General features: G+C 40.0%; 2 protein-coding genes across 8 annotated transcripts in view; one reads left to right on the top strand and one right to left on the bottom strand.

The window, feature by feature from the left end:
- Positions 1–226: 226 nt before the first annotated feature.
- Positions 227–9,679, bottom strand: si:ch211-283g2.1 (sodium- and chloride-dependent GABA transporter ine). Of its 3 annotated transcripts, none has more exons than XM_040151361.1 (14): positions 9,569–9,679; positions 7,074–7,239; positions 6,469–6,603; positions 6,154–6,352; positions 3,407–3,539; positions 3,179–3,313; positions 2,890–2,993; positions 2,667–2,791; positions 2,273–2,385; positions 2,015–2,155; positions 1,806–1,905; positions 1,474–1,574; positions 1,165–1,332; positions 227–1,032 (listed from the first exon to the last, which is right to left on the bottom strand). In XM_040151361.1, exons 2-14 carry the CDS (start codon positions 7,198–7,200, stop codon positions 880–882), a joined length of 1,734 nt encoding a protein of 577 aa, XP_040007295.1. In that variant the 5' UTR covers positions 7,201–7,239; positions 9,569–9,679; the 3' UTR covers positions 227–879. The 3 variants fall into 3 exon arrangements, with proteins under 3 accessions (XP_040007295.1, XP_040007293.1, XP_040007294.1); XM_040151359.1 differs by lacking the exon at positions 9,569–9,679 and adding an exon at positions 8,744–8,838; XM_040151360.1 differs by lacking the exon at positions 9,569–9,679 and adding an exon at positions 8,359–8,614.
- The window catches only part of LOC120803064 (flotillin-2a), a 24,230-nt gene continuing 19,669 nt past the window's right edge, over positions 7,157–11,717 (top strand). For 2 of the 5 annotated variants that reach the window (XM_040151365.1, XM_040151364.1), the window contains exon 1: positions 7,157–7,267. Coding sequence is in view for 2 of the 5 variants with exons in the window: in XM_040151367.1 (XP_040007301.1) it covers positions 9,231–9,279 (49 nt within the window). In the remaining 3 variants the exon portion in view is untranslated. Of the gene's footprint in view, positions 7,268–9,095; positions 9,280–11,717 lie in introns of those variants that run through there. The other 3 variants (XM_040151367.1, XM_040151362.1, XM_040151366.1) reach the window with 3 other exon arrangements.

Genomic DNA, 11,717 nt, shown 5'->3' with positions numbered 1-11,717 from the left:
AGCATCAACTTTTCATTGCAGAAATAAGATCCAAGCTGTGGACTTTGTTGTTATGTTTTTATTACACCTTACATGACATGATGTAAGAGTTGCATGACCCATGTTGTCATCTGTTAACCACCAGCACATATCATTTTCATCAGCAGTGCCCTGTTGCATTTGACCTAATAAATGTGTTAGCCACAATGAACTGGTCAACAGTGCTTTAAGTTTTAAGGGAAGATGTATGAACTGTGAATGTTAAATAGTGGCACTTTGTCATTTCATTAGCTAGAATGTAAGTGCTACATTTAAGTACAGTATCTGATCATAGATTTGTCAACACTCACAAGTGCATCAATAAACATGGCCAAAAGATGGCGCTCTTAGCAAAGTAAAGTCCACAAATGAGGCTAGTGAAACATCTGTTTAGTCCTGAGGGCCACTCCTTTGTCCTTGGGAGCTCTCATGACAGGAAATGCGGGCCAGATGTTGAAGATGCACACAAGAATGCATACACGAACATTCTTCTTGTAAACACGTATCTGTCCACAAAATCTTGTCACATTAAACATGAACAAAACAGCCGAGGTCCAGCAAAATTGTGAGATTTTGTTGAACCTCTGCTGTTTTGTTCATGTTTAATGAACAGGCTTACAAAAAATTGCATTGCAGAGCATTTTAAATTATCTGCACGGCAGACATGCAGCAGCACGTTTTCACAATCATGTAAATAATTTCTGTAGCATACTTCTGTTTATTTTATTTATTTTTTTTTACCAGAAGCTTGTTCAAGATTAAAGAGTAATGGCAAACACGTTCTGATTAACTTGAGCTTGTTAACAATCTGCCATTAACGGTGGCATGGTGAACATTTTGGTTGTGTAAAGGAAAAAGGTATCAGAAGTTCGTCTGGACAGGAGGTTTTTCAGGTACACAGATGTTGGAGCTGATGACAGCTATGACTGGATATCTGTCTCTTCCTCCCCTATCATAATATGGTTTTTTTGACATCTCATCCAGGCTGTATGGAGTGATTGACAGCCTCAGTTTCTGTTGGAGAAATGTACCAAAAATATGAACACACCACTTGATCTTATATGAACATGACATGGTAACGGAGGCACATGGGTATTACATGCAGTGTTTTGAATGGAGAACAAGCAAATGGTAAGTGTGGGTTACCTGCATGAGTGAGCCAGGCAGCACCCACAATGTGTGAATTGCGCCCAAAGGAATCCAGATGATGGAGGCCATGGCAATGACCCAACCAACCCCCTGAGCCCAAGGAGGGAAGACATAGTCCTCATAGCGGGCTGGTTTGAACTTGATGATGGAGAAAACGAGGATGACCTGCAGGAAGAAACATTTAAAGTTTAGTCGTGACACTCTTAGATGAATCTCAGTTTTGCTTTAGAGGGAAAATAAAAATCTAAATCTAGCTGATGTAAAAAAACAAGAAAACAAACAAAAAAAAAAAGCCTGCTGACTTACAGCGATCAGCACAGGAGCAACTATTAACCAACACAGTCTGAGGAAGATATTTGCTCTTTTTCCATTCATCTCTTCTAGGTTGTCTGAAAGCCGATTCACACCTGTAAGTGGAAAGTTACTTCAGACAAATCCTCACCTGTCAGCGAACAGACATGCATATTTTATTTTCACGTTGCTGTAGTTTTATAGCATTGTGGCTATAAAAATGAAGGTCAGATACTATATATAGCCTTAAAATGGGTAAGATGGGTCTACCTTTGGAGCAAGCTGCTGTGTATCATCACATTAACTGGCCACTGAAAAAGGAATATAGCTCAACATGATTTTCTCACCATAACTCCAACAGATGGCTATAACCTCAAAGAATGCCAGAAACATGATGGACACTATTGCAGTGTAATGGTCCATCAGCTGGAAAACATAGATTCCCACCTGGACAGAGAGAGAAACACTCTTAAGCACGGCACGTACAAGACTGAAGTTCTTATAATTTGGATATAATTTGGTTAAAAGTCCAGTGAAGTAGAGTCAAACTCTGTACCTGCATGACACAAGGTATTCCTAAAAGGTAGGCTATACCACAAACAGCAAGAACAAAGAGCTCCTTCCGCTTGAAAAATGTAATCAGTTGTGGGTAGAATTGATCCATGAGGCTGGTCGCCATCACTTCAACCATTGCAAACTGAGAAAAAAGAAAAAAGAAATCTGAGTTGTACTGTAGCTCCTTAAGAGTTTTTTTTCCCCCTCCAGATTATTACCAGAGTTGCAATGTTGTTTCCCTGATTTTCCAATTAACTACCTCACTGTCCAGTCCAAGGCAAAACAGCATGAAGAAGAACATCACAGCCCAGAGCTGAGACACTGGCATGTTGGCAAAGGCTTGTGGGTACACGACATAAACGAGTCCTGGACCTGAATACACAAGATGTCAATGTGACATTGCCGACTAAAAAGTTTACATTCTAAAGAATGAACTTCTTTTCAGTCGGCGTTTTTAAACTGAGTTTCTCCTCTCCTTTGTCGTATCATCATTTTTTTTTATTTTGCCAGTATGACTCATATTTCATTGGATTGTAGCTTGGTCACTTGACTTTTCTATAGTCCAAATTCTTATATACATTTATAAAAATTACTGTAACATATGTACCAGGAACAGGACCATTGTCTTGCAAGAATACCGATACTTTTGTTACCATCAACAGCCAGATCGCTGACGGGAATGCCCTGCAGATGAGACATGTATCCAAAGGCAGAGAAAATGACGAAACCTGCCAGGATACTGGTGAGGGAGTTGATGATGGATATAGTCAGGGTGTCCCTGCGGGCAGAGAAGATGTTCTTTATATCACTTTCTTACTGCACAGAGATCAGTTTTGCAACTCGGGGGGGGGGGGGTGAGGATTTCTGACTTATTACTTCAGAACATTGTTGTTGAAAGAGTTGTAGCTGGACATGACGAAGAGGGAGCCAAAACCAATCCCAATGGAGTTAAAGATCTGAGCTGCAGCATTCACCCACACCTGCAACACAGAGGGATGTTCATTCAAAACTATTGATTAACACTGTTCACTGCTAGTACCAATCAGCAATACCTATGCCAATACTAACAGTATAAATCTTTAGCTAACTGCTCTCATATTCCAGTCAGGTCGGACAGAACCAGTATTTTTTTCGAATTCCTGGAGTGCTCTGTCGTCTTTCTTACCTCCACTGAGAGCAGGTTGTCCCACTCTGGCACAATGAAGAAGTTTATTCCATCTAATGCTCCAGGAAGCTGCACATTATTAATGAGCAGTGCGATCAGGATAACATACGGGAACAGAGCAGTGAAGTACACCACCTACACACAGAAACAAACAAGGTGTGTTATTCAGTCCTTGTCCAGCAGTCTTTCTCCCGGTCTCAGTCTCCCTTTCTCTCTCTATTCCCTCACCTTGCCAGTTGATTTCACCCCCTTGAAGATGCAAAAGTAAATGAGGATCCAAGCCAGGAGAAGGATAAGGCAAAGTTCCCACCGTATCACTCCTGTCTCCTCCAAACCACTAGTCTGCTCCAGCATCTTATATCTCCAAAGAAGCCAAAAAAAAGAGACATCATAGAAGTTATTAAACTCTTGATTACATTCTACATTAATCCTCTAATTATGCCTCTAAAATGAACACACTACAGGCTTTAACATACTGATGAGTCCAAAATTATTTCCTGTCGTGATGAAGTAGTCATTGCAATCAGATGGACATTGGGCAGGGAAGCATTTACATGTGGTGGACAACAGGGTTCCATTTTGGGCCTTTTAATTTTTCCGATCCATTCTGGTTTTAGTTTTGACATAGTCTGACCACCCTTGATTGCTTACCATTTTTATCAACTAAATACTATCTCTGTAAGTGTTTATTTGCCAGAGTATTGCCCAGCAATATCTCTTCCCTGATATGATGCAAATGGTAATATGATTCGATGTCAAGTTATTGTGACCTCAGGTGGGAAATTCTAATTTCAATATGGATTTTCATTTTAGGGATGGTCAACCACTTCGGTCCAGAGTGAAATACCTCAACATCTAGATGGATTGCTATGGAATTTAGTTTGTTCATGGTACCCAGAAGATGAACCCCAAAGATTTTTGTGATCCCCTGACTTTGGATTACCATGCAACACGTTCCAGATATTCTTTGTCTGTGTGAATTTTTTGTGATCCCTTACTTTTCATCTAGCACCATCAACAGATAAAAATTTGGATTTGTTCAATACCTTCATGAATACTTACACACACATCTCTTAACACACTAATGCTCACAACGTGATAAACCTTTCTAATGTAGTTTGCCAAAAACCTTCATTCTGACACCACCCTCTGGCCAATTATTATATTCATTTCAACACATCTACTAAAGATCAAAAACTAATTTTGGAACATGAACCTTTATCTATCTAACAAATTGGTTGTCCATACAAAGAACATGACAGCCCAACAGAGCCACTAGTGTGGGTGTGGACTCTCAACGGGGACTGTTGTCACACAAAATAAAAGTTCCCTCTGACTGACTGATCAGTGATTACTGCTAATGCTTTACAGCAAAAATGATTTTGCATGTTCATTTGGGTTTCCGTCCACAGCCCAAAGACATGAGAGTTTCTAGAGTTTAAATCATGTGGGAGCAGGAGCCTTAATGTGTTTGTCTACCAAGAGTAACCCTGTAACTGCCGACCAAACAAGCTTCCCGCTATGACTTTTGACAAATGAATCATTTCCTAAGCAATCACAAGGGAGTTTTGGCAGTCACCACCAAATAATTCACTAAAATTTAACAATCACTTGCTTGGCTGACAAATTCCACGTAATTTAAAATGTTTTAACCTCGACATGCATTCCATTCCCACGTTGATCCACTAACTGCAGTTAAACAAGTTAATAAGTAAACCAATTTGAAAATGTGATGTTTCATTCCACTGTCTAAACAGCAAGCTATCCACAATGAAGAATCTAGGATGAAAATCTTCTGCATGACATCAGTGCATACTGGCAAGCGAATCCCAATTCTTCCCATTTTTTTCTTCACATTTTACATCAGACTATTGATGAAGTTAAAAGGTTAAAAGTAACATTTCCACTCTTCCTTAAGATATTTTATTTGTTTGCCAGAGTCTTATCACTAACCTTCACCTTGAGTGATATCCCACACATGTCAGTGATAAGATGTGGTTAATGAAACCGAAAAAAAGAGAAAAAAGAGGGAGGTATGACATGTACTTTGCTTTGTGATCAATATGTCATGTGGGGGGGGGGGTAATCCTCCCATCACAACTATATTTACAGATACTAAACAGAGTCCAACTCTTCATTCGCACCTGGACTCATAGTGGCCCTTAACTTGACGTTCCAAAATGTTCCTCTTTGTAACCATGTTTTTAGTTAATCTCCCCGCCTCCTGAACATTCCTATGGCTTTTATACCTACTGCTTTGATTTAGTCAAAACCTTTTTTTTAATCCCTTTACATTCCTTAGTCACCTCTCTCCTCTTTAAAGGGGATTGACTTCAGTGAAGTAGTGGTTTTTAAAATGAGAAATCATCTCTATATATGTTTTATATCATAAGCTAGGATATGTTGTTTTTGAAATTATTTTTCTATATGATTGTTTGTGAATATCTGATGTTATTGATTGCCTGTGATGAATTTGCTGATCTTTAAGATATTGATGCCCTGCTGGAATTTACCTAATTATGTGCACTCCCACTTTCTTGGCTGCACCTGGTGCTACTCTGATTGCCTGGCGGCCAGTTCTACCTGTGAGCTGTCTCTTGTTTTTACATGCCCCAATGAAGGCTGTGAGTTGAAGGCGGTAAGTACATTTATTAAAGGCTTTTAATTTTTGCAAAGCAGTGTGCCTTGGATCCGAAGAGGACCTGCTTTTTGTTACCTGGATCTGTGAAACAGTACTCCTCAGCCAATCTACCGACATTTGCTTTTTACTAAATATGTGGTTTCGATTTAATTTTATGTTCAGATTAGGCTTTTTTTTCACTCCTGATATAATCGGCAGAGTTTGTGTTACAAGGCAGCCCAGCCTCTTGTCAAACTACAGCGATTCTGTAATCCTGTTATAATGTAATCACTATCTAGTCTGCTTTTAGAATTCTGAGCAGCAGCACTGCTTTCTCCCACACAGTGAAACATACTTGAAGAACTCCTGGCTAGCTGTGGAGCTGCTGTTGGTGGCCTGATTATCACAGTTAGGTGTGTTCCAGGTGTTGTTGCAGTTCTGCCAGGGTAGGGGTTCCTGGAAGGAGCTGAAGAGATAATAAAGAGCCCAGGTGATGACAACATTGTAGTAGGTGCACATTATGAAGGAGATTGCCACTGATGCCATGCCCACTCCTGAGGACAGACAAAAATAATGTCAGAATAAAGTTTTTTCACAGTCCGACAAAATTCCATGTTCCAGTTTGGACACTTTTCAGTGACCGGAAACATTCATTCATGCCACATAGTACCTTTTAACAGTGGGCAGACATTAGCCAGAGCATGGACAGGCCCTCTCCTCATGTACTGACCCACAGTCAGCTCCATGTAGAGCAGAGGGATCCCCAACACCACCAGCATGAACAGGTAGGGCACCAGAAAGGCACCTGACAGGAAGTGACAGCGAGTCAACTGTCGTACACATTTTGCTCGCAAAGGAGGTTACGGCTGTGCTAGTTTTATGGTGTCCTCTAATCTTTAACTGCTGTGAAAGTCATGCTGCACCTAAATGTCTTACCTTATATCTTGGGTCATTTTACATTTTTATTATTGTAAACCAATGTTCCTACAAGCTGTGCATGTAGAACTTTACTGTACAGTTGGGCTTGTGACACATACTCTTACAGGAAATGCACTGAGATCATTTCAGAATTTTTGAACAAAATAAAACAGTTTGAACCTTTTTCAACACAATCAGTATTACCAACAAAGTGTTTGAATTAGGGCTCACCAATAACACATTATAGTAACCTTCAGAACCAGTTTTGCGACCTGTGTATATATACATTATGTACAGAGGGTGGTCTGGTTCCATAATTCTGTGTGAAGATGATTTATCTGGTTTCTGGTTTCTCACCTCCTCCACTCCTGTAGCAGAGATAGGGGAACCTCCAAACGTTGCCCAGACCTACAGCACAGCCGATCCCAGCCAGAGTGAACTCTATCTGCCTGCTCCATGTTGGTCTGCTGAGCTGTTGATCCATTTCTGCTTCCAGTGATCACTGTCGCTCGTCTGGACCCAGCTCCATGGAAACATTGGCAGGATTTTAAGTGAGTCTGGGTGACCTTCCTTTTTATTATCCTTAATGATTAGCTTAGCAGAAACACTCCAGCATGCAACGGCTTCTAGGCTCCGGAGAGGGAAATGTCTGTCTAAGTTATTAGGTGTTACAAAACTCATCAGATTTGTAGTGTTGAATAACATGTAAAATGCACAAGGGTTAAATAAATGTGCAGATATATATATTTTTTTTTTGAAAAGCAAATTTTTAACACAGTTATTCACAATACAGGCAACCTTAATTACTCTGTTGAAGGCCAAAATAAGTCCCTTTTAACAGGACAGTTACTATAACTCTTCTAGCTGGATGTGAAAAGGCTTCCCTTTTTTTTGTACATTATTCAAAACTTTTTTTTACATTGATTGCTTAGTAAGTGTGAAAATTCTCAATTTTGCAGGGACAGTACATTCAGCTTCATGTTTTTAAAATATCATTGACAAAGTTGATTGGGTCAGCAATTATCTATGGAGTTAAGAAGCTCATGCAAAGAAAGGCGACAGGACATAACTATTCATTTAGACTTCTAATAAAGTCAACATGCGCTCTGCTCCTCTGTAACACCAAGATCTTTACATCCACAAGAAATCTAAACACTTTTATGACCAGGTTGTTTCGTATGCCACATGTGAGTTTCTGGAAAAATTACATAATTTGTTCTTAGCAACACATGTTATAACACAGATTTCACACAGATTTTCCTACAGTGATAACCTTTATTATAAGCAGAGATATGGATAGTGGCTCTTTAAATGTGTAACCATGAAGAAAAACAACAAACAAAACCACACATCAGCTCTCTACAGAGCATTTATCAACTAGCTCTCTTTGTTTTCACTTGTCTTTGCAATTAGGTTCATGTCCCAGTTGGATATTAATTGATTTCCTTCATTGTCCCATATCACTCATGAGGAATCAACATATTTCTCACCTCGACATTTTAGAGACAATGTTTTAACTCTATTTGACAAATAAACATTATTCGGTGATTGCCCGCAAAATAAAGGTTAGTTCAGAAAAAATCATGTTTCAACAACATGTTATATTGCTTGAAGAGATTCCGTTGCTGTATATGGGCCTCACCACTAGCTTCATTGGGGCCGTCTGTTAGCCTGAAGTTCTTGCCCTTGCAGCATGAGAAGTCGAGGCCCCATATAGTACACAGGCAGTCCTAGAACGCTCAGCGGGTTGTTTGGGTGTTAGTGGAAAAAGATATTTTGAAGAAGCTGACAAGTGAACCATCACCAAGCTTAATCTGACCGATCAAAACCAGTCCGAGACCTTAACTCTGCAAAGGTTGGGAATCTAAACGTGGGCCATGTGGATCGACCACCCCAAAACAGGGTTTATCAGCTGGTTCACCATGCATACGGAGGTACCTGCTATGGTGCAGTTCGTGGCATAATAACAATATGACTGTATCACAGCAATCCACGACCATGGTAATGATACCAAAGGAGATACATACTACGTGTTCTGGTCATTGAACACCAGCCTCTTTCAGGGAAATTGCCGTGATTGTTGCTGCGGGCCGCTTGGGTAAGAGGACATTTAAACAACCACGCCTATTTTTAATTATTACGAAACGGCATCCTCTGCTTGTGGAGGAGGGGTGGCTGATCAGCTCAGTCAAGTGATAGGAAAACGAGAACGGAAGTTCGGCAATGTAACCCTCAAAATAAGATCGAAACGATGACTTACAAAGATGTTCATCCACGTGAATTTTATGTTGAAAGTCGTAAACGGAAGCTCGCCGTCTCATTACGGACCACTGACCCAAGCGTTACTCGACTCCATTTTGGAAAAAAAAAAAAAAAAAACATTGATCGGGGCGTGGAGTAACTGTATGAATGTTGGGAAGAAATCACTGAAAGTGTGGTGAAAAGAGAGGGAAATTGTTTTTATAAGCAGAATTAGATTTGTAGGCGTGGATACGATTCTTTTCTGTCGGTAAAATGGGAAACTGCCACACCGTTGGACCAAACGAGGCCCTTGTAGTTTCAGGTAACGTAAAGCCTTTTCGCACGATGTGTACTAGAGCCCCTGGACTCCCGCCTGGCTCGTCAGGCTCGGCGAAGGGCTTGCAGACAAGACCCCGGGAGGTTATCACGACACTCTCCTAACATTGAGTTGAAGATTAACTCATAACTGTGTCAAAACGGAAGATAACATGACATGTAATACGACAAAACAAACCACGGAACCATTTAGGTACTTTATGTACGGCAGTTGACAGGTCCACCCAAACCTCCGAGAGAAAGAAGACGAGACAGGGACAAGTCCTAATATTCACCATATCATGCCGACGTTTACGCGTTTCTCCTCCGAAGTATTTCTGGAATGTTCTCATTATAAATCCACCTGTTTTCTCTGTTTAACATCCTTTTTGAAATATATTGCATCATTGCTGTAGTGCGTGCCCAAGTGTCCTTCCAACGTCTCTGTGGTTGGAATTAGATTAGTTTTGGCTCCACATCTGTTCTTACTTTGGTTTCAGAGTGTGACATTTTCACGTGGAACTGCATCCACTTGTCCACTTTATTATAATCAAACCGCCATTATCCAAATATTTATAGAACTTGAGATGTACGGAATCTGGACTAAAACGTATAATGAGTTTATTTTATAGCTCTGTCTGAACATTGGTGGCAGGATATGGTGGCTCTCTGCGGAAGAGGGAATAAGGTTACAGTTAAATTAAGTAAATGACAAGGGAATCGCCGATGAACTGTCTGCTTGACACACCCCATCAGCTAAAGTTTCTAATACTCAGGACACAGGACACCCAGGACTTGATCCTAGGGCCCCACCCCATATACAACCCCAGGCCCCTTCGTTTGTGTCAAAGTTTTGATCCCACAGACTGGCATTGGATTTTGTTTTAATCAAAATTCTCCCTAGTGTTTTGAAGAGAGTTTTTGGAAACTAACATCTAAGAGTCAAATCTCAGATCACAACACTCATCCTATACAGCCAGTAACTAATTTCTGTCAATAAGTAAAAGTAAAATTTTAGGAATCCCTGATCTTTGGAAAAAAAAAAAATCATGCCTCAGTTTATAAATGTGGATTGGCAGTGTAGTGCGTAAAAGATTTCTAGCACACCTCTGTAACTGAATCTGTTAGGACAGTTTACTGTCTATGCACTGTTGATGAACAAAAACCAGAAACAGCTTTGGGATTTTCCATTTTGAACAAAATTGCAAGAGCGTGTCAGTCACCGCATAGAGGAATGTAGATTGAGAGCAGAGTTGGCTTGCACACCCTGATCCCAGGACCGATTCATTTCACAATTTGAAAATAAATTACTTTCTGTATTTTGAGGAGGATGGGTGCCAAAGCAGAATTTCCTTTATTGGCCTGGTTTGAAGTGTGTCAAAAATACACTACCTTACCTGCGTGTTGTGAGTTAAGGCTGGCATCACTTTTCAAGAACAAAACCCAGCATCAAGAAAACTAAAGTTGAAGAGAGGATTTTTTTTTTTTAAGCTTGTAAATTCTCATTCCTTTGCAAGGAGCCCCTCCCACCTCCACTGTTGAGTGAACACAGTCAGGAATCTCAGTCATGCCACTGGTAGACTAGAGCAACTGGGACTAAAATGGTCTGTAGCTCAAAGTATTTCTATAGCTCCTGATTATGCCTTTTTAGTCTGCACTGGGATTTTGCAGGAGTTAGGTGGATTTTAATAGTAAAAATAGTAAAAACCTGTCCCAACCACATTCCTTCATTGAAATTCCCCTTCTAGTATGTATAAATTAGATTCTATCGTAAGAGAGCATATCCAAAAAAATCCTTTCATGGTATACTTTTTGCTTGTAGTCAGTCTCGGGTCAAACTGTCAGGATACAAGAAGGCAAAAGGCAAAAATGAAAATTAGTTGATTGATTTTAAAAAGTCAGTATAATTATAATTAAAAACTACAAAAAATTCCGGCATTGAATTGTTTGAAGCAAGAACAAGGGAAATGTGGCAACATAAAGACCTGCATGACAAACTAGCTCAATTGGTTATCATCTTGAATTCAAGTTGAGAGTATTGCTCACCTTTCCAAGTACTCCATGTCTTTTTCTTGGTCTGCACATTACAACGCTACTGTTTACTGTGGGATATTGTGAAGTCACACCAGAAAAGTGCATTATTTGCATAATATAGATTTCTGCTTTAGACTTGAAATTTCACAATATGCCACTAAGAGTTTTTTAGTAAGAGTTCTTTTGATGTGAATGTTATGGAAACATCAGTGATGTGATTCAGTATGGCCTGCTGTAATGTTTGGTTGTTGGGGCTGCATGTGTTAGTAAAGATAGCGCAGCTCCGTCCCCTCCACTGTCAGTTAACTTGTGACAGCTGGGAATGTCACACTAAACAGTTGAGATTAAACTATCAAACTGAGGCCACTGAATGGGACTGATAGGTGTTGTTTAACCCAATTTGCATCTCAT

Source organism: Xiphias gladius, chromosome 17 (assembly GCF_016859285.1).
Source record: "Xiphias gladius isolate SHS-SW01 ecotype Sanya breed wild chromosome 17, ASM1685928v1, whole genome shotgun sequence".
NCBI lineage: Eukaryota > Metazoa > Chordata > Actinopteri > Istiophoriformes > Xiphiidae > Xiphias > Xiphias gladius.
Note: the sequence above shows the minus strand (reverse complement) of the source record. Positions and strands in the feature narration are given on the sequence as shown.

What these genes read in the sequence shown, in the direction of transcription:
- si:ch211-283g2.1 (XM_040151361.1), bottom strand. Translation starts at nt 7,200, where the DNA reads ATGGATCAACAGCTCAGCAGACCAACATGGAGCAGGCAGATAGAGTTC. An exon ending in CTGCTACAGGAGTGGAGGAG is followed by an intron (nt 6,604 to 7,073) that starts GTGAGAAACCAG and finishes ACTTCCTGTCAG; the next exon opens with GTGCCTTTCTGGTGCCCTAC. An exon ending in AGCCATCTGTTGGAGTTATG is followed by an intron (nt 1,575 to 1,805) that starts GTGAGAAAATCA and finishes TTCCACTTACAG; the next exon opens with GTGTGAATCGGCTTTCAGAC.